This window comes from Suncus etruscus, chromosome 17 (genome assembly GCF_024139225.1).
Source record: "Suncus etruscus isolate mSunEtr1 chromosome 17, mSunEtr1.pri.cur, whole genome shotgun sequence".
Lineage (NCBI taxonomy): Eukaryota > Metazoa > Chordata > Mammalia > Eulipotyphla > Soricidae > Suncus > Suncus etruscus.
The window spans coordinates 67933975-67954994 of record NC_064864.1 but is presented as its reverse complement, the minus strand read 5'-3'; the positions used below and the strand labels follow the sequence as shown (position 1 = coordinate 67954994).

At 51.3% G+C, this 21020-nt stretch overlaps 1 protein-coding gene and 1 non-coding gene across 2 annotated transcripts; both read right to left on the bottom strand.

Annotated features, from left to right (window-relative positions):
- Window positions 1-461: 461 nt before the first annotated feature.
- C17H10orf88 (chromosome 17 C10orf88 homolog) lies at window positions 462-10339 on the bottom strand. The gene is made up of 7 exons (XM_049790450.1): window positions 10335-10339; window positions 7932-8228; window positions 7597-7800; window positions 5655-5727; window positions 4646-4852; window positions 3236-3624; window positions 462-2208 (listed from the first exon to the last, which is right to left on the bottom strand). The coding sequence occupies exons 1-7, from the start codon at window positions 10337-10339 to the stop codon at window positions 1974-1976; spliced, it is 1410 nt and encodes a 469-aa protein (XP_049646407.1). The 3' UTR covers window positions 462-1973.
- Window positions 10340-19616: 9277 nt separating this feature from the next.
- LOC125995296 (U6 spliceosomal RNA) lies at window positions 19617-19723 on the bottom strand. Its single transcript, XR_007490842.1, has one exon. It is a non-coding gene; the product is annotated as a U6 spliceosomal RNA (small nuclear RNA).
- Between the last annotated feature and the right edge of the window lie 1297 nt (window positions 19724-21020).

Here is a 21020-nt window from a genome sequence, read left to right as displayed (position 1 = left end):
TAACTCCTGGCAAGGTTCAGGGTACCACTCAAGGTGCTGGGGATCACAATTGGTAACGTGTTTCTCCTAGGTGATCTTCTGTCTGCCTGCCTATCATCTCCCCAATTCTAAAGACCAGAAAGGGATAGAGAATCCTCAAGAACCAATGGCCAGCTTCCTGCACAGTCACCTTAGTAGTTTGACATGAGATGGACAGATTATTCTGAGCCTTCATTTGGAAGAATTCACTGGCATATTACGAGATTGAAACAAATGATTAAATAAAACATGTGAGGGGCTGGAGTGACAATATAGTGGATAGGGTGCTGGCCATGCACACAGCCAACACCATGAATAATTCTTGAATGCAGTCAGGAGTAACCCCTGAGCATCGCTGAGTATGGCCCCAAACACCCTCCCCACCAAAAAAAGTGATGCAATGATTAGAAAGTATAACATTTCTATTACCACAGAGTCCATGATTTCACTTTTGGTTTTTATTATTTTTTGGTGGCAGGATGTAGCTCAGGACCTCACACAGGCCAAGGCAAGTATCACATCTGCAACCCTCAGGCTTTCAGTTTTTGGCTTTGGGGTCACTTCTAGCAATGCTCAGAGTTTATCCCTATAAGGAATCACTTCTGGCATGACTTTGGGGGCCACAAATGGTATCAAGGATCAACCCTGATCAGCAGCATACCAGGCAAGCATCCTCCCCACTGTACTCTCTTTCTGGCCCATGAGGGTTTTATTTATTTTCTGGTTTTTTTCAGGGGGAGGGGGGGCCACACCCAGCAGTGCTCACAGGCTACTCCTAGTTCTGTGCTCAGAAATCGTGCCTGGCAGGCTCTGGAAACCATATAGGATGCCAGGTATAGAACCAGGGTTGGCCACATGCAAGGAAACATGTTTCCCACTGTGCTATCGCTCCAGTCCCAGATTTTATTTTTTTAAATGCATATCTTGCCTCTCTGAACCAGAGACATGGTACAGTGGGTGGGGTGCTTATTATGCATACGATCAATCCAGTTTGCTCCCCAGCCATCCCATACGGTTCCCCCAAGCCTTGCTAAGAGTCATTCCTGAGTGCAGAGCCAGGAGTAAGCTCTGAGAGCTGGTGGGTATGGACCCCATAAAACCGAACATGAAGAAACATCTCGCCTATCTAGCACAAACACCAGAGCTACTGTTTCTGGAAGATGCAGATGCACAACCCTCTTAATCTCCATGGCTCCAGTGTTGGGGGGAACTTGAGCACCTCACCCTCTCACACTGCAGAAAGGCTCCACCAAGGGGGGACAGGCCTCGGGCTCTCTGGGCTGAGTCAATTCAGCCCCATCATTCATTGCCGCATTCCCAGCAAATAACACAGGGGAAATGGTTACTCAAGAGGCTGGGATGGGGCGTGTCAGACTTTTCCTTTTGTGTCTTTGCTGCTGTACTGAAACAAAATGAATGCCCACAAAAAAAAGAGACTCAGTTCACACAACAAACACTGCTACTTAGTATGAAGATAAATACAAAACGTAAGTGATCTGACTGAAAAGTTTCAAGTTGTAAGAATCCAATTTCCAAAAACAATTAGCTAGAAAAATTGTCAAAGTTCCTAAACATTATTTTCCATACTCAGAAAAATATAGACCTTGGCATAAATTAAAAAAAATGTTCTTCTATCAAACATATGATACAAACTAATGAGATGCATCAGAAATCTTGAAAAAATTTTAAGACTCATGCAACCCAGGAGACAGAATTTCTGTTAAGAGTGAAAAATACTGCAAAAAAAAAAAAAAAGTAATAATTTATGGCCCTACATGTAAACCCTTAGTGTACAGTACTGAATCCAACTGAATCCAAATGCAATGACAGTGAAATCGGAGGTCACCTTATCTAAGAAAGAGAAGGGCCTCCGAGGACATTAAACACTGGTGGGAGGTGTTCTGGGGGTGATTGCAATAAACAGGTGCACAGCGCAGACCCCAAAGGCTGGGCCCTTATCTTTCCCCATTGGAAAGTTTCTCTGCTGAGTCCCAGTGTGGCAGCGGGCAGGCAGCAGGCGGGGAGCGGGGGCCCCGCAGTGAGTCCTGCAGTGCTGCCAGCTGCCGGTCCACATGTTCCTGCAGCTGCCATATGCGCTCATCCACATGGGCTCGCAGCTGTCGTCCCAGCAGCTCCAACTTCTGTGACAGCATCTGTTCCAGGTAGGCACACACAGGCTGCTGTTCCATCCTGCAAGTAGTGGGGATCTGACAGTCAGGGTAAAGGCAGCCCCGGGGAGCAAGAGGGCCAGCCCCACACAGGGTGTATCTCGGTCTGGGTGTAGCCTTTCACCACCCCCTGCAGTGCTCAGACACACAAGCCCCCAGAGTCACAGTGCTGGGCACCCAGGGACAGGGCTGGTGGGCCTGGGCCTGGACTCAGACCCTGACTTTTCCCTGAGCACCTGGAGCGGGGCTGGGGGGGGTCTCTTTCCCACCGTTATTGTCACACATGAGCTTGAGGTCACTGGACGATGTCAAGTGTGGTGAGCGGTTGGAGCAAAGAGGAAACAGAGTCTGGGTTTGTCCAGAACATGCTCCGACATCTATACTGGGGGAAGAGGGCAGGAACTGGCTAAATATTGAACAGACTACAGTGGCTCAAGCTCAGGGGTATAAAACCAGGATGTCAGGCTTTACCCTGTAAGTAACGACACCAATATATGCCTGACTAGTCCCACATTAGCCTCGGCCACAGAAATCCACAAAGACAATCTGCTAATGACGACCTGTTTCACTACCAGACTAAGACCGAGAAAAGGTGTGTCAGGGCTACACTGGAAGATGCTGAGGGCGACTCAAGACTCTGCTTGGGATGACTCCTGACGGTGCCAGGGACCACACCTGGGGCTCCTCTTGGGGCCAGACTGGTAGCACAGCAGGTTGCGCTGGCCCTGCACACCACTGACCTGGCTTCAACCCAACACCATGTGTGGTCCATGAGCCCCGTTAGGAGTGATCCCTGAGCACTGAAGGGTGTGGCCCCCAATCATGGGGCTCCTGCACTGAGACCAGACCTTGGCACCCACTGTGCATGTCTCTGACCCTCAATCCCTCCTTCAGAACAATGCTCCCCCGTCCCTGCGTGGTTCCTAGTGATTCCACTCATTCACTAGAGACAAGAAAAGTGCTCAGTAGAGCCACGTTTTCCGCAGAGCCCTGGAGACCATGCTGCCCTCCCAGTCCAATACCTAGCTCAGGCCCAGGGTGAGACTCACGTCAGCCCAGTAGCGCTGGCTGGGGCTGGGGCCATGGGCAGCTCCTTGCAAGGGGCCGTGGAGCTGGCTCGCAGGTGGCTGACCTGGCCGCACAGGTCCTGTAAGAGCGGCAGCAGACCGGAGCTGGGGCCGAGTGTGCGGACACTCGCCTTCTCGCGGGAGGGGTCGGAGTCTGGCAGGGTGGAGTGCTGGGGCACCTCAGGGTGGGGTCCTTCCGGGCCTGGAGCAGCGGTTTCCTTAGTGCTAGGTGAGTGTACAGGGGCCAGCCCCGTTCGAAAAGGAAAGGGTGTGCAGAGTGGCTTCTCGGGGGGTTGGAGGTCCGTGATGCATTGGTGCTTGGCAGTGTCCCCCAAAAGCGCCCGCAACTGCTCTCCGACAGGCAGGTGGTTCTGGGGCAGAGGAGGAAGCGTATAGAGCCCGTTTAAGACACCCCAATGGGAGGGAAGTCACTGATGTTCCTCAGGCATAGAAAACCGCATGAAAGACACGGGTTAGGGTGCAGGAGGGCTGGGCTGCGCTTCTGAGCCAGTTAATGCTGTTCCGAACCTGTGGAAACCCCATTCCAACTTGCCCACCCCCAGATCCATTCCCAGGCTAGTTTCACCATCTCCTTGGATCTGGGTCACACCTGCCCGACTCTCCTCTCACATCTCTTGCAGCCCCACGATCCCGCACTTCCAAGTTCACTTGCCTAATCCTCCCCATCTCTGGTAAAATGAAGCCTTGGTAAAATCCTCTGAATTTACTCGGCCCTTCCTGGTCTTCCTCTTCACTCCCCTTCCCATTTCTTCTGAGGCCCACCCAGCAATGCCTGTGATGGGACCTAAACCTGGGGCTCCCACTGACACATCACACTTTCATTTTCTCAGGTTCTCTCTCTCCTGCTACTCCGTTTCACTGCCTCAGTTGCCCAGTGGGGACCATAGTGCTCTTTAAAACAAAGCTCTGGAGGATGAAGTGACAGCACAGTGATAGGGTGTTTGCTTTGCACGCAGCCAACCTGGACGAACCTGGGCTAGATTCTCAGCATCCCATATGGTCCCGAGCCTGCCAAGAGTGATTTCTGAGCGCAGAGCCAGGAGTAACTCCTGAGCGCCACCAGGCGTGGCCAAAAAAATCCAAAATAAATAAGTAAAATCAGGCTTTAGAGGCTTGTGGAGCTCCAACCCTTCCACAATGCTCAGAATTGTGCCTCGCTGAAGAAAAGGAGGAACAGGCTCAGCGAGCAGAGGTTGCCATGAGAGATCAAAGACAGAGGCCAAAGAGCTTTGCCAGGGAGTGAATTTACCAAAACCTGGTATTAAAATGGTCAGTTCTGATCCGGTGCTCTGGATTTTTAAACACTGGAAGATGGAGCTGCATCCTCCCCATGCCGGCCAATGCTGGGGTGTATGGGGAGGCCACACCCACCTGCTGCTGGAGCTTTACCATGTCCATGAGCTGCCGTGCCCCGGGAGACAGCCTGGAGCCCACAGCCGCCATGAGGGTTTGCACACGCTCCAGGTCTATCCTGGACCCTAGAGCCTGGCAGCTGGGGGAGGCATTGGGCATAGCCGGCCTCAGGTGCACCCCGACAGTGCTGATGTAGACACACTGCTTGTCCCCGAATGAGAGCAGCTGCGGAAACACAAGCCAAGACCAGAAACAAGGTCTTTGATCAATCCTCAGTAAGGCCACTGGTCAGGATAACTGGTGCCAGGTGATAACCATATCGAGTATAAAGGCAACAGCCATGTTTTAATTGCTTTGTTGAAGGAATCTGGATTAACACACCAACATAAGACTGTCACACTCTGGAATGTGCTCTAATGTTAGTGACAACAAAACAGGTTTCTGAGGGAAAGATGTAAAGCCTTTATGGCAATCAATACTAAATAGTCAGTGGCTTAAAATCAAGACTTGATTCTAGGGTGTTAAGGTCCTTTCAAGGCTGACTAGTTTACCCAGAAAAGACATGAGCTCAGAAGAAGTTCCTCTTTGTTTTTGGACCAGACCCCTGGGTGCTGCTGGAGTCCTAGTGGTGATGCAGACATTTCCAACAAGACTAGCCACGAGGCAGGCAGAGTCTTGATGCCTGTGCTATCTCTCTAGCCCCAATGTTCATATAATCAACGAATTCTGATGATGACTTTTTTAGAAAAGAATTTTGGTTTTGCATGCTCACTGGTTTTGAATGAAAGCCAGGGGCCAGTTGGGCCAACAGCAAGATCAAACCAACAGAAAGCACAGCGCATAAACACAATTGCTGCTTTCAACCTCAGGAGTAGGGAGACAGCTGAAAGGGCTGGCATGGTGCCTGGCAAATGGAGGACACCAAGTTTGATCCCCAGCCCTGGTCCTCTTTGACCTCTTAAATGCTGCTGGGCATCACTGTAGTGTTCTTCCACTCCCCTCAAATGTAATCAAAATAGTGACTTACCTTTATTTTACAAGCACGTGTGGAGGACTCCAGTTTTAGATGTTTTTGGTACAAAGTAATCTTTTCATGCTCACTAAAAAGAAAAAGAATTCTTTTTTACAGTCATTCAACAGTCACTCTTCAACAGTTTACATCTAAAGTAGAAACTTGAGTGGCCAATACCCAAGCCCAAAGACTGGCTTTCCTTGTGTAGAACACTTTGGGAGCTTCCTACTGTGCCTGCTGGGAGGTGAAGAGGTTGAGTCTGGCCAGGCCTGTCCAATGGAAGGAGGGTGAAGCAGGTGAGAGGTGGGTAAGAGGTCCTGAGCCTATCATCTGATTTCCCAAATCATACATTCCTTCATGGCTCAGTGTTAGGGACAGGACTGAGGGCCGCAGATGTGAAGCACGAGCTCTGTCTCTGGGCGTCATTCCTGACACCAAAAAGCTATTCTGGATGTTGTTTATGTAAAGGAAAATATGCTGTTTGGTGTTCTGTCCCAAAGAACAGGACTGACTTCTGAGTTAAACATATGGAAATTAACACGATGTTTTAAGGCAATTAAAAGGGACTTGTGATTTCAATATTTCCAGGTATAAATTACATGTAAACTAATAACCCAGAAGAATCCCATTAGAACATAAAGAATTACTTGAACTACCCCAGCCACTCAATGCTAAAGATCACATGATTTACCTGATTTACCCAAGATTAGCTAATGTTAAAAAAAAAAAAAAGCTAAAGTTCTAGAAAAAATTTCCACTGAGGCTCTTCTTGTTATGGATAAAATATAACTTAAGAATATAATTTTGGGACTGGCAAGGTGGCGCTAGAGGTAAGGTGTTTGCCTTGCAAGCGCTAGCCAAGGAAAGATCACGACCGAGGTTCGATCCCCTGGCGTCCCAGATGGTCCCCCAAGCCAGGGGCAATTTCTGAACGCTTAGCCAGGAGTAACCCCTGAGCATCAAACGGGTGTGGCCCAAAAAAACCAAAAAGAATGTAATTTTGAGAGTGGAGGTGAGAGCAGGAGATCCAGGGTCTTCTGCCTGGCCGCCAAGTAAAACTGGGACATATAAATACAATTTTTAGTAATGGGTTTTAAGAAAGTCAGTGTTGGGGCCCGGAGAGATAGCACAGCGGTGTTTGCCTTGCAAGCAGCCGATCCAGGACCAAAGGTGGTTGGTTCGAATCCCGGTGTCCCATATGGTCCCCCGTGCCTGCCAGGAGCTATTTCTGAGCAGACAGCCAGGAGTAACCCCTGAGCACCGCCGGATGTGGCCCAAAAACAAAAACAAAAACAAACCAAAAAAAAAAAAAAAGAAATTAATAAAAGTGACAAAAGTCCAACACCTGGGTGGTGGAATAAACAGTCTGAGAGCCATTCTTGGGGGGGGCGCATTTGTGATGGGGATTCTCACTGGGGAAACACGCGCCACGAATTTGGGGGTGGGGAGGCAATTCTGAAAGCTGCAGCCCGACATGCAGGCACACGGGAAATCTGGAAAAAGTGCTCAGAGTAGTTCCTGGCATGGGTGAAACCCTCGCTTCCAGTCCCAGAAGCACCAAAAAAAAAAAAAAAAAAAAACCAAAACTGATTGCTGCTGCTTTCTGGCTTTAATTTACTGAGGCCACGCCCATCGTGCTTGGGGCTACTCCTGGGGTGCTGGAGGTCCCTGCAAATCCGGCGGCTGCAATGCATCATATATATTATTTATATAAAACCTGAGAAATCACCAAGCTGGTGCTAATCAGGGGTGCTTGCAAACCCGGGTGCAAAAGCCAAAGCCCTCTAAGCCCGATGCTCCAATTTCTCCTCTTTCCCCCAGACACCTGCCCACAAGTCAGAGGACAGTCTGCGTCTCACTGCCAGATCCACCTTCCTAGCGTCTCTGCATGGGGCCGGTCGTGCGGTCTTGCACGGGCAGAGGGGGCAGAGAGGCTGCAAGGGGGCCCCGCACGCACCTGAGCCCGGGCGCGGCGCCCACCGCGCGGCCCCGGCCGGTGCCGCAGTAGTCGTGGCCCAGGTACACCTCCATGTTGCGGGCCGAGCTCAGCACGCCCACGGCCACCAGCTCCTCCGCGGCGTCGGGCGCGCAGCGCAGGGCCAGGAAGCAGCCGGGCTGCTCGGCGCCCGGAGCGCCGCCCTGCAGCACCACCAGCTCGCGGCTGCCGGGGGCGGGAGCGGGCGCGGGTCAGGCCGGGCCCCGCGCTCCCCGCCCCGGCCCGCGCTCCCCGCCCGCCCGCCCGCAGCCCCGGCCCGGCCCGCCCGGCCCAGCCCCGCCGCGGGCCCCGCGCACCCCGGGCCCGGCGCCTCCAGCAGCTCCTCGCAGCCCACGTCCCGGGCGCCCCCGGCGGCCCGCCGCACTCGGAGGCTCCGCGCCAGGGACCCGCGGGCGGCGGCCCAGGAAGACGCCAGCGTCGGGCCGCGGCTCGGGCTCTCGCCCTCCGCCCCGCGCTCCATCCCGCCGCTGCAGCCCGGCCCGGCCCGGAACGCGTCTCGCGGCGCCCGAGTTTCCGCCCGGGCGGAGAGCACAGACGAGCCACTTCCGGGCGCCCGGCCCTTCGACTCCCGATTCGCGCGGCCCGACCGGCGCCTGCGCGGACCCGCCCCCCGTCGGGAAGCCAGGCTCGGCGCATGCGCGGTGCCGCGGAGGCGTGGCCGCGCTTAGGGGAGCTGTTTGCGCGCTGGAGGCTTCTGAGCCTCTCGCCCCTTCCCTCCCTCCCGCTCTCCCTCCTCCCTCCTCCTCACCCTCCCTCTCCCCCTCTTCCCATCCCCTCCTTTCTCCTCCCCATCCTCTCCCCCTCCTTCTCCCCCTCCTCTCCTCCTTTCTTCTCCTCCCCCCATCCCCCTCCCTCTCCCCTTCTCCTCCCTCTCCTCTTCTCCCTCTTCTCCCCTCCCTCTCTTCCCCTCCCTTCTTCTTCCCTCCTCTCCCCCTCCCTCTTCCCTCCCTCTCCCCCTCCTCCCCTCCTTGCTTCTCCTCCTCCCCCTCCCTCCCCCTTCTCCTCCTCCTCCCTCTCCCCTCCCTCTCTTCCCCTCCTTTCTTCCCCTCCCCTCCTCTCCCCCTCCCTCTTCCCTCCCTCTCCCCTTCCCCTCCCCTCCCTTTTCCTCCCCTCTTCCCCTCCCTCCCTTCTCTTCTCCTCTTTCCCCTACCCCTCCACCCCTCCCCTTTTTCCCTCTCCCTCCTCCCTCTCCTCCCCTCCCTCTCCCCCTTTCCCTCCTCTCCCTCTCCCCTCCCTCCTCTCCCTCCTTTCTTCCTCTCATCCCCTTCTCCTTCCCCTCCCTACCCCCATCTTCTCCCCCTCCCTCTCCCCTTCCTCTCCCCTCTTCTCCTCCCCTCCCTTCTCCTCCTCCCTCTCCCCTTCTCCCTCTCCCCCTCCCTTTTCCCTCCCTCTCCCCTCCCTTCTCTTCTCCTCTTTCCCCTCCCCCTTCTCCCCTCCCCTTTTTCCCTTCTCCCTCCTCCCTCACCTCCCCTTCCTCTCCCCCTCCCTCTACCCTTCCTCCTTTCCCTCCTTTCTTCCTCTCCTCCTCTCCTCCTTCTCCCCCCCTTCTCCTTCCCCTCCTCCCCCCCTGCCGTGGCCGGTTGCGGGGTGGGCGGGGACGGTGGGGACGCGGGCGGGTAGGTCGCGTTTTGGTGCGTTGCACTTGCTCTAGGGCCCAGTGGTCAGCAACGGGGCTCGAGAGCCACATGTGGCTCTTTCCACTTTCAATTGGGCTCTTCTGTGTGAGAGCCGGGCGGGCGGCCGCTCCAGGAGCCAGGACTCTGCTCCTAGCCTCAGTCAGTGCGCGCCCTGTGTGGCTCTCAAAACAAATTTCAATCGTGGTTTTGGCGAGATTTGGCTCCGTTGAAAAGAAGGTTGCCGACCACTGCCTAGGCCTTGACAGGTGTGGACGTGGGATGGGGCGCAGCGGCCTAACTAAGCTCTGCAGGTGCAGGGCCCTCCGCGAATCCCTAGCAGGGGAAGCTGAGCGGGCCCGGACCCTCTCTCTGAGTCTCTCAGCTGAGTCCTTGCGGTCCCAGTTTCCCCGCAAACGTGCGGAGTAGCGGCAGCCTAGACGTTGAGACAAGCGGGAAAGACCCGAGGTTCTGACACCTGAGCCCTGGCTCCACCTGACTCCAACTCGGACCCACGCTTCATGCTTCTGGGCAACACATTTCCTTCCGATTAGCTGGTGTTTGGGGCTGTCCGAGGCTTACTTACGCACTCCAGGGATCACTCCAGGTTGGGCTCAGGGGACCATGTGGGGGACCTTGGCCTGCAATGTTTGTAAAAGTCCAACCCGCTATCAGATAACTGCGATCCCTCGTTGGAGTGGTGTTAGGGTCCGTGGAAGCCCACCGCCTCAAATAAAGACTCCAAATTCAGCAGGAATGCAAACAGCAAGGGCAGGTTTATTAATTCTAGCTAGTTAGGGCATCTGGACAAAGGCCAGAGAGCCCTGGTCAAGGAAAAAGGGAAACTTTTATAGTTCAGGAAGGGGAGTCGGAGGGGGTACAGCATCTGGTACCAATTTTCCAATGCGGGCCAGAGAGATAGCATGAAGTAAGGCTTTTGCCTTGCATGCAGAAGGACGGTGGTTCGGATCCCGGCATCCCATATGCCCCCCTGAGCCTGTTGGGGGCGATTTCTGAGCGTAGAGCCAGGAGTAGCCCCTGAGCGCTGCCGGGTGTGACCCCCCCCCCAAAAAAAATTTCCAATACGTCATAGTGTTGGGCCACTCATCTTGTTGAAGGTCTTGTGGTGGTGAGCATCTCTTGTCCTTGAAGGGTTGCAATCCCCGGGGGCTTTATGGGGATTTAATCTTTGTTTAAAACAGCAAGGACAGGTTCTGCTTTTAACATGCATAGCAAAAAGCACATACCAAAAGCAGTTTGTCATACTGTTTTCCCAAGCGTATCCTTAGGCTTCACAGTGGTTTTACCAGGATTTCTGCCTCCCGGTGTAGGGCACTGTCACTTTCCTGGGCATCAATAGTAAAGAAACTCCAGGTATCCAGACCGTGGAATGTGGTTTTGCTGGGATTAAAAGAAATCCCCACCAGGCACTTGCCCTGGCCAGAATTCAGTGGAAAACCTCTTCCTTGAGGCCCAAGTGATAGCACAGCGGGAAGGGCCCTTGCCTTAAGTGTGGCTGATCTGGGCTTCCCAGCATTTCATAGAATCCGCCGAGTACTGCCAGGAGTGAGTTCTGAGTGTAGAGCCAGGAGGAACTCCCAAGTAACTGAACGTGAACCACAAACAAAACAAAACAAAGTACACAAGAAAACCCCTTTTCTTGTGAGGTCCTGGTGTGATGAAGCAGGGATAGGTGTTCCTGTCTTACACAATGGGGCTTGCTTTTTCATGGACCTGCAAGGATCAGTGTAAGGAGCTGTGTCCTGGAGGGGGGAGGACAGCTTGGTGTGTCTCTCCAGGTGAAGGTGAGATCTCTGGCCCTGGGGTTCAGGGGAATGTGTGGGGAGCAGCCTCCAATCAGGACTGTGTCACACATCCTAGAATGGAACATTTCCCTCCGTGCAGATGGCAGGAGAATTGGGAGCACAGTGGCAGTTGAGGATGAGTTTTGTCTCATTTCCTCTGGCTGTTGGGGCAGGGCCTTGGTGCTCCATAGCAGTGCTTGCACAGGCAAGACCAGGGTGGACCATTCCATGCTACTGATCTGTTGACCATTATCTTCTATGCCCCAGTGACTCTTGAGTTGTTTGTTTGTTTTGTGGCCACACCTGGTGGTGCTCAGGGATTACTCCTGTCTCAGCGCTCAGAAATCGTTCCTGGCAGGCTTGGAGGACCCTATGGAATGCGGGGGTATGGAACCTGGGTCCGTCCTGGGTCGGCTGCATGCAAGGCAAATACCCTACCACTGTGCTATTGCTCTTGCCCAATATTTGTTTTTTTGTCCTTTGCAAGGAGTCTTATTGCTGAGGAGCTGTGAAGTGGCAGAACCTGAGGGATACCTGACAAGGGGTACAGACAGACAACAAGTAGCGAATTTGGAGCTCCCCTTAATATGTGCCCTATGTTCTGGAGCAGAGGTGGTAGATGGGGTTCCTGTTTCTTGGGTACCCTGGAAGTTGGGAAAAATCCAATCCTGAGATACCAGGCTGGCTTTAAAGAATCCACCTTGGGGCCGAGAGATAGCACAGCGGTAAGGTGTTTGCCTTGCACGAAGCCAACTCAGGACAGACAGTGGTTTGAATCCCAGCATCCCATATGATCTTGAACCTCCCAAGAGTGATTTCTGGGGGCCGGGCGGTGGCGCTGGAGGTAAGGTGCCTGCCTTGCCTGCGCTAGCCTAGGACGGACCGCGGTTCGATCCCCCGGTGTCCCATATGGTCCCCCAAGAAGCCAGGAGCAACTTCTGAGCGCATAGCCAGGAGTAACCCCTGAGCGTCACAGGGTGTGGCCCAAAAAACAAAAAACAAAAAACAAAAAACAAACAAACAAAAAAAAAAAAAAAAAAAAAAAAAAAGAGTGATTTCTGAGCACAGAGCCAGGAGTAGTAACCCATGAGTGCCACTGGGTGTGACCCAAAAACAAAAAACAAAACAAAGAAGACTCTATCTTATCACATTTGGCGGATGTTCATCTGGCAGGTTAAGCAGCAAACCCCAGGGTTCAGGGCACAGTCAGTGGGGACATCCCTCTGACCCTTCCCCGAAGCCAATTCCTAAGGCGCCTCATGGGCCTGTGGTAACTGTGGGGACACTAGTGAAAATTAAGTGGGCATTCAGGATCAGGTCTGGAACTGTGCTCTTTGTAAAGTCATTAGACGAGCTAGAAAGACAGAATTTGATAAGAATCTTTAGGTACAAGAGAGGGGATCCCATTTTGAATGTCCCTAGTCTCATTGGACACAAGGAACCCATAACACAATTGCAACTATAATCAAAGCCCTAGGCTCCAAAACAAATAAGTGGTGAGATGCGAGTCTGGAAGCAAACATCGATTCAGGAAATAATCCACACAGTGAAAGGGTGCAAGCAAGAATTCCAACACTCAAGCCAGGAACCCTAGCACATAAGTCTTCTGCTTCTTAGAAGAAAAGCATCTTAGTGGAGGAAAACTGAAGAATGAGCCTCTGACTTCCTGAAACCCAGGCTTTTATTAGCAAAAATCAGGCAGATAGGGAGGAACTTAGTAATCCAATCACCGTATTATACCCTAGGGTGGAGTATGAGTACTGATTAAGGAAAATCATAATTCAACAGTAACAAAGGAATGAAATACATGGCTAAGGAGAAATCAGTGCAAGTCGTTGATAGAAAAAAAAATATGTTTGGTCTCAAGCATGAAAGAGGTTGAAAGTAGTCGAATCAAGGGGAAGATAGTGGTGGACCCAGAGCAAAGAGGCCTGCGGCCGGGGTGAGTATTGCTCTATCCCTACCCCTCAGGTGCTGCCTCTTATATTCTGTAGCTGCTCTGCTCTCCCTGACACTGTCCCATCTGAGTCCAGAGCAGGTGCATTTGGCTTGGAGCTGTCCTCAATAAATTTGCAGTGAAAACCAGTTCTGCATCTCCAGATTTTCTTTTTCACTTTGTGATAGCTGTTATTTTATTTTATTTTTTTTGGTTTTTGGACCATACCCAGTGGTGCTCAGAGCTTACTCTTGACCCTGTGCTCATGCTTACTGCTGTCTGTGCTCAGGGCTCACTTGGGCTCGAGGGGCTATAAGTGATCCTGGGAATCGAACCCAGATCAGCTTTGTGCAAGGTAAGCACCTTACCCACTGTACTCTTTCCAGCCGTTGTGTACTTTGATTTCTGTACTACTCTTTTTGGAATTTGAGGCAATCAGCTGGCAATATGCAATGGCAAAAAAAAAAAAAAAAAAAAAGGAACAGTAACAAAATAAAGGCTGGACCAGACTAGAGAGATTGGATAGGTGCTCTCACTGCATGTGGCTGACCCCACTTGGATCCCATAGGTGGTCCCCTGAGCACCTTTCTCTCAAGTAAAAACACAATGGCTTGCCTTGCATGTGCCCATCTTGGGTTCCATACCCAGCAGCACCCTCTATGGTGCCCTTAGCCTGCCAGGAGTGATCCCTGAGTTAGAGCTATAGCACAGCGGGTAGGGCATTCGTCCTGTATCCGGGTCACATAGGTTTGATCTCCAGTAGCCATCTAGTCCTCTTAGCTGGCAGGAGTGACTCCTGAGCACTGCCAGGTGCGGCCAAAAATCCTCCCAAAAAAGTGATTCCTGAGTGCATTGGCCTCCTAACAAAAACAAACCAAATAAAGCCTGGACATAATGAGGTCAATGGCTTGACCTTGGTGGCAAAGCAATGTGCATGCTGCTCCCAATAAATGAAATCAGGAGTTTTGGTCAGGGTTTATTGCTAGTTTGAACTCATCATCCTGATTGAATTCAGAACATCTGGAGGAACTTTCATAGACTGGCAGCGTTCACATGGGGGAGTCTAGGTGTGCCCTGAGTCAGCCCTGCTCCACCTCTACCTGGCATCTGAGGGATCAAACCCTCTTCATTCGAAGAGTCAGTTCATCTGTGTGAAGAAATGTTTCTTGGGCTGCTGCCACCTGATTCATTTCAAGGGCCAGAACAAGCTATTAGGGGCGCATTTTACCCCGTTTTATTTATTTGTTTTTGTGTGTTTTGGTTTTGGCTACACCTAGTGGTGCTCAGGGATTACTTCTGGCTCTGGGCTCAGAAATTGCTCCTGGAAGGCTCGCAGGATTGAACCAGGGTTAGTCCTGGATCAGTTGCATACAAGGCAAAAGCCCTACTGCGCTCAGGAATCACTGCTGGTGTGCTCCAGAGAGCCAGGGATTGAACCCAGGTCAGTCATGTGCAAGGCAAGCATCCTCTTCGCCGTACTAGTGAGCCCTTTGGCCTGATGTTTGAGGAGTTGTTCTGGAGGGGAGAATTTTCAGAAGTCTCATGCCACTGTTTTTGTGGCTCTTTACTGTTTGCACCCTGTCTTTCTCCAGTAATCTTGCCAGAGCATAAGGGCATAGCAACTCCTATAGTTTAGATGATTCCTCCAGGGGGACACACAGTTTGCTGGGGTGAGCTCTGGATACTTCGGGACCCCGATTTAGAGAAATTATCCTATGCAAGTCCTCTTGGGCAGCTTGTCTAAACTACAAAATCTGAAGCCAGTGACTAAAAAGAATTTTTATTTTGGGTCCACATCTGGTGATGCTTGGCTACTCCTGGTTCTGCACTTTGGAATCACTCCTGGCAGGCTCTGGGGAGTCGATGGAATACTGTGTGCAAGTTAAATACCCTTCCCACTGTGTTCTCTCTAAGGACCCCTGAAGCCAGAGTTTCAGAATCTGAATCCTGTCTGGGGCTATGACTGCAAAGGATTTCACTGGGTAGCAAAAATAAGATCTTCCCTGATTCTAGAACTTTCAGCAGGAGAGTGGTTATAGTCCCCACCCCCTCCCTCATGCCCCAGATGTCACAGAGATAATAACTGTCCTATGAACGAGCAACGCAGCCTCTGAGAGTTCTCTAAGGGAGCCTGAGAGAAACTGGCTTTTAATTGGGAGGCCCATTCCTGTGCCCCAGGGGCAGCATAGCCTGAGGTAGGAGAAGAATGTGGAACCTGGTGAGCGGTGTCATCCTGTGATGTCACACAGCCTGTGGGCCGAGAGGTCTGGCCGTCAGCTGGCGCTGATGGGGACTGTCCTCCCGCTCTTCAAACCCCGGGTCGTATCAGCAGGGCCGGTGCCTTTTCTTTCCCCCAGGTCCGGGACACTCTGCCAACGATGCAGCGGCCACTCCAGGTCCTTTACATTGTATTTTTATGTTACTCTCAATATTTATCAGCCCAAGATGACCTGGACGTTGGTAAGTTCACTCCAGCTCTCTGTGATGGTTTCTCTCCCGCTCCCCTTCTTCCTGGTTGGGACAAAACCAGTGGTTCCCTCTGGTTGATTGGATTTCAGGGGCGATCGATCGAGGGATAGGGAGGACAGGCTGTGAGTATTAGGGGCACAGATCCTTTGGAAATGGACCTGCAGGGGATACTAGGGGTGCTGTGGGCAGCAAGCAGGTTGCTCTTGTCCAGGTGATGTTTGTTATGACCCAGCCCGTGTGCCCTTGGGTGACTCCTGAAATTAGAAGGCAGGTACTATCCCTCCCTCTCACCCCCCTATTCTGCCTGTTCTCTGTATTTATTTATTTATTTATTTATTTATTATTTATTTTGCCATGCGAGTGGTTCCTTTTGGCTCCGTGCTTAGAAAGTACTCCTGGCAGGCTTGGGGGGCCCTATGGGATGGATGCTGGGGATCAAACCCGGCTCAGCCAATTTTGAAGCAAATGCCCTCCCCTTTTTGTTATCACTCTGGTCCCCTGTTTTCTGCATGTGAGACTTTTCTCAGCCACCCAGAAGCCAGTCCTGGGCCTGCAAAAGCCATTTGCCTCTCTGAGGAGACCCCCATGTGTGTATCTTGCAGAAAGGCAGGGATTGGGGTTTCCAGGGAGGCCAGAGATGGGGAAGTCCTCCCACTGCTCCCTACCCTTTTCTGCCCAGCCATGCCCAAGTCTCCCATGGATACCAGCACCATAATCATGCTCTGTATTGGTGGCGCCATCCTGTTAGCTGTGACCGTGTTGATGGTTGTGGTCACCTGCCTTTACCGCAAGTTGTCCAACGCGCTCAAGTGAGTCATGGGAGTGCACTGGGCAAGAATGGGGCCACCCTCCTGTGGGAAACTCTGCCATCAGCCTGAGCAGGCTCATGCCCTGCCCTGTGGGTGGCCCCTAGTAAAATGTAGCCAGTGGGTAACCAAGAGCAGGTTAATGGGGGTAACCTTGGCTGTTAGAGGGTGGCTTAAGGGGCATGTTCTGAACAATCTTAAGGGGCTACATCAATGCTGTGTGTGGGTCACTGCACCTCCTGAGCTGACCTCTGTGGGTAGATGGGGCACTCTGGTGGGACTCCCTAGTGAAGGCTGTGGGACAGGCCCTGACCCCTGCTCATATGAGGTCCAGAATGGCCGCCTACAGCCCTTTGCGTTGGCTCTGGGACTTTGAAGGTCCCTGGCACTAGGGGGCACTGAGTTATGTGCAGGGATCAGGTCCTGGAAGGGTGACAATCAGGCCAGTGTGAGTGAGATTTGGGGGAGAACCTTTCCTAGTGGTAACAATTGTTGGGGTCCAAGACTGAGAAACCTGAGCAGGAAGGCGAGTCCTTCCAAATAGGGTCAGGCTCCCTGCGGCTCTGGGAGGGCTCAGCCCTCCATGGTTCCTTGCCCAGACTTGTCCTCAAGTTTAGCCTTCTCAGGAGGGTCTTTGGGGAGCTCAGGCCAGGCCCTAATTTCTGGATTGTCCCCATGGGATGGAGGATAGGCCAGAGATTTGCCCCACCTCTCAAAGTGGCAGGCCCCGAGACAATGGCCCTGCCATAGTGTGGTGATCGTGTGACCCAACAGGTCCTGCGACTCGCTGACTCCCTGCTACTGCCAACCCGCCTGCGCTGAAGGCCTCTGACGCAACAACTCTGTACTTCCCATTGGTCACATTGTGTTTGCCCTGTCTTTGTGTGTGTGTGTGTGTGTGTCCTGTGTTGTATGTTTACGTACCTTGGAATAAAAGCAATATTGAGATGCGTAACCCCCATGTCTGGGTTGCTTCCAACTACACTTAGACCCAGCAGTCAGCCTGTCAATGGATATTGTCTCTCCAGGACATTAGAGTTGAACATAGAAATAAAAACCTGGTAACCAGGCTCAGCTGCACATCCCCAGCAGAAGAAGCTTGGTGCTGCTCCCTCCAGCTTCTCTGCAGTGTGGCTAGAGACTCAGGTCATGGGATTGGGAGGGGGGTCCTCCTTCCCCTCCTGTAGAATGGCAGCAGCTCGGGGGTATCAATCAGCTGAGCCCTGAACAGTGGTGCTGAACCCAGAGTCCTCTGGAAACGGTTGAGAAGCACCACCTCTGCTGGTCTCTGGTTGCTCACTTGGCTATGGGTGCCCAGCCACAAACGGGTCCCCCATCCAGCTCAGCCACAGTGGGCTCCATGAATACAGGCCGCCTGACCCCTCTCTAGCCACAGGCTCTGCACCTGGAACCACCATTGGCACTTGCTCTTGTGAACAAAACCCTGGCAATGTGAGTGCCCTGAACAGGAGCGAGTGAGCTGTGAAAGACTGGGAGACAGAGGGAGACTGTTGCTGGACCGGCTAGCAGGTTGGGAAGTGCCGATTTGGAGGAGGAGAACAAAGGACATATGGAGGATGAGGTAAGTTGGGTGTGAGTACAGGGATTAGGATGGGTATGAAGGATAGGTATGTAAAATGAATGTGGAGGAGACCCGAGCTATAATATAGCAGGTAGGGCGCTTGCCTTGCACATGGCTAACCCAGGTTTGATCCTTGGCACCCCATATGGTAGCCCAAGCCTTGCCAGGAGAGATCCCTGAGTACAGAATCAGGAAGGAGCAAGCCCAGAGCACTGCCAGGTGTGACCCTCCAAAAAAAAAAATAAAAATAAAAACCTAAAATAAAATAAATGGATGTTGCCAGTTTCTTATTGGAGGAAGTGGGATATTTTCATGATAGTCAGAAATATATCTATGGGTCTCTATTCCCATTTCTGGCCCAAACCCTTTGAACTTTTGGAACTTTAGAATTCTGTGGGTATCATTTGTCAAAATAATTCCTGAGCCAATGAAATGGTTCCTGAATGATAAAGGTGAAATGGTATATTCTTGGTTGCTGTGTATGTAAACATTTTTATGGGCTTATTATGTTACTGACCCTACCCTGATCGGTGATTGTGCCCTACCCTAGGGTGTGACCTGGCATTCTGCTCCCACCCTAAGGTGGTACCTGATTCTGGGGCATAAAAGCAAGGGTCTATGGAAGGTGAGGGTCTTTTTTCCTGGGGCCTATTCTTAGGCCTTTTGGCTTCGGCCTCTTCACAGAATAAAGAGCTGTTTTCTTCGGAAGCCTGACTGCCTGTTGGCTTTCTTCCCGCCGCATTCACCTCAGAACCGCCGGCTGAACAGGGTAACAGATGTGTGGTACGAGCTGGAGGAGAAAGGCCTCATCCTCCATCCCTCCATCAGTCGACCTCATCAGGGGCTGATTTGTAACACTTGGTTAGTACATGCCCTTTGCCACCTGCCTTGGTTTATACAAATGAAGGTGTCATTGGGAAACACCTGGGTGTTGAACTGGCTGTGGGGTGGCTTCCTAGAACCATCCGTGAAGAGGGGATTGAAACTTCTAGTTTTCCCCTCTGATTCCTAGGCAGGAAGTAGGACTGGAGATGGAACCAGTTTATTATGGTGGATGATTAAATTAGTTGTATCATGTCACAGAAATGGCAGGAAGGTAGGGCCCAGAGATTTTGTTGCTGGTGAACAGGTGAAGTTGCTGAATCAGATGATGTGCCTAGAGAGGGCCCAGAAGCTTCTAGACCTTTAATTAGCTTCTCTTCCATCTGGATAATATCTGTTCAAAGTAAATCAGTCAGTTAGAAAATACTTGGTCTGGGAGTTTTTTTGAACTGTTCCAGCAAAGTCATTGAGCCCCATGAGAGGTGGGCTCAATGAGAGGGGCCACACTCAGACGCTCAAGTGACAACCTGGATTTGTACCTGGGCTCAGAAGTGACCTGGGTCTGCCTTGAAGTACCGAGTCCTCCACCTGGGGGCTTGGATGCCACCTCTGGAGGAGAGTGTCAGAAGGAACTTCCTAGTAGGTTTTGGGGTCCTCTGGAGGGGATATCATCATATTTGCTTTACTGTAAAGTTGGTTCAGAAGCCATTTAATGTGACTCTTGTGTGCTTTTTGGGTTTCTCATGTTCTACCCAGTAGTGCTGGTGTCCACAGCAGGACAAGCCTTGGACTGACCAGCAGGTGAAGGTTCCTGTTTCACACTGTCTTATATGAACCCAAGAAACTGAGGCAGGCAGACAGACCGGTAGTGGTGATTTTGTGACTCAAAAGAGCCATTTTCACCCTAAGAAGAGCATGGTCCACACATTTTCTTTTTTATAATTTTTAAAATATATGGAACGCTTCACGAATTTGCTTGTCATCCTTGCGCAGGGGCCATGCTAATCTTCTCTGTATCGTTCCAATTTTAGTATATGTGCTGCCGAAGCGAGCATACATTTCTTTTATGAGCCTTACCACAACAGCAAAAACACCATAACAATGCAAAGATCACAATAGGAAAGCAATGCAGAACCCCATCATGATTAATGAATGAAGATGATAGTTCTGAAAGCCCAATTAGTATCAGCCACCTATATAGCCTCTCTGATAAAGACTTTAGAGAGGAAATGTTGAAGAAGTTCAGGAACTCATAGAAATTATAGAGTGGGGCCCGGAGAGATAGCAAAGTGGTGTTTGCCTTGCAAGCAGCCGATCCAGAACCAAAGGTGGTTGGTTCGAATCCTGGTGTCCCATATGGTCCCCTGTGCCTGCCAGGAGCTATTTCTGAGCAGACAGCCAGGAGTAACCCCTGAGCACCGCCGGGTGTGGGCCCCCCCTCCCAAAAAAAATCATAGAGTGGAGGTAGCCAATAAGACTCAAAAGGGTATGAGAGTAGAAATGAGAAAATTTCTAATAGAAATCACAGACCTTAAAAACTTGGTAGGCGAAATGAGACAACTCATTGGAAGGCCTCACCAGAAGAGTAACAGCTGCTGAAGACAAAATTGGTGAACTGAGAGATGTACTGCATAATTGTTTTTATTTTCAAGTTGAAGCCCAAGCCCAGCAAAGCTGTTGAATCCCACCTGTGATCTATTTTTTTATTTGTTTTTGTGTTTAAGCCACTCTTGGTAGTGTTCAAAGACTATTCCTGGCTTTGTGGTCAGAGTGACTTCTGGAGATGCTCAAGGGAGCAAGGATGCCCAAGATTTGAACCAGAGCAAATGCTTTCCCTTGTGAACAATCTCTCCAGTTGAAGATCTCTTTTTACCTGTTGAAAAATAAGGCTCATTTTGGAGGGGTAAAGAAAAGGGTCAGTGGATGAACCATTTGTGTTAAATGATTAAAGAACAGAGGTTTCCTGGCAGATACTTTTCCTTTAACTCATGGCAAGATTTGAAAACAAATTTACTCAGTACCAAAAGGGCAGATACAAAGGAATCTACTGGCATGGAAACAATAAGCAGTCAATGGAAAAAAAAAACACCTAAAATGTTACAATTAACTGTTCTTTCTAAGAGGTAACTACACATTAAGACAACATTCAAATTCCTTCTAGTAAAGGAAGAAGAAAACAGCATTTTTATAGGGTAAACAGAGTGATTGCCATCAGTGTTTAATTATCAGAGATTTATTTGGTAACAGACTCTAAGAGAGAACCTCTCTAGTTGTTTCTTGAAGCTGCCTCTGTGTGGACGACTTGGGCTTTCTCCAACTTTCTACTTGTTTCTAACATTCTCCTTTATCTCT

Bases quoted from the DNA above. Each gene is read 5' to 3' on its own strand.
- C17H10orf88 (XM_049790450.1), bottom strand. The intron at 5,728-7,596 runs GTGCGTGCGGGG...TTTTCTTTTTAG, and splicing joins GGCGCCGCGCCCGGGCTCAG to TGAGCATGAAAAGATTACTT. The intron at 4,853-5,654 runs GTAAGTCACTAT...GTGTTTCCGCAG, and splicing joins CACGTGCTTGTAAAATAAAG to CTGCTCTCATTCGGGGACAA.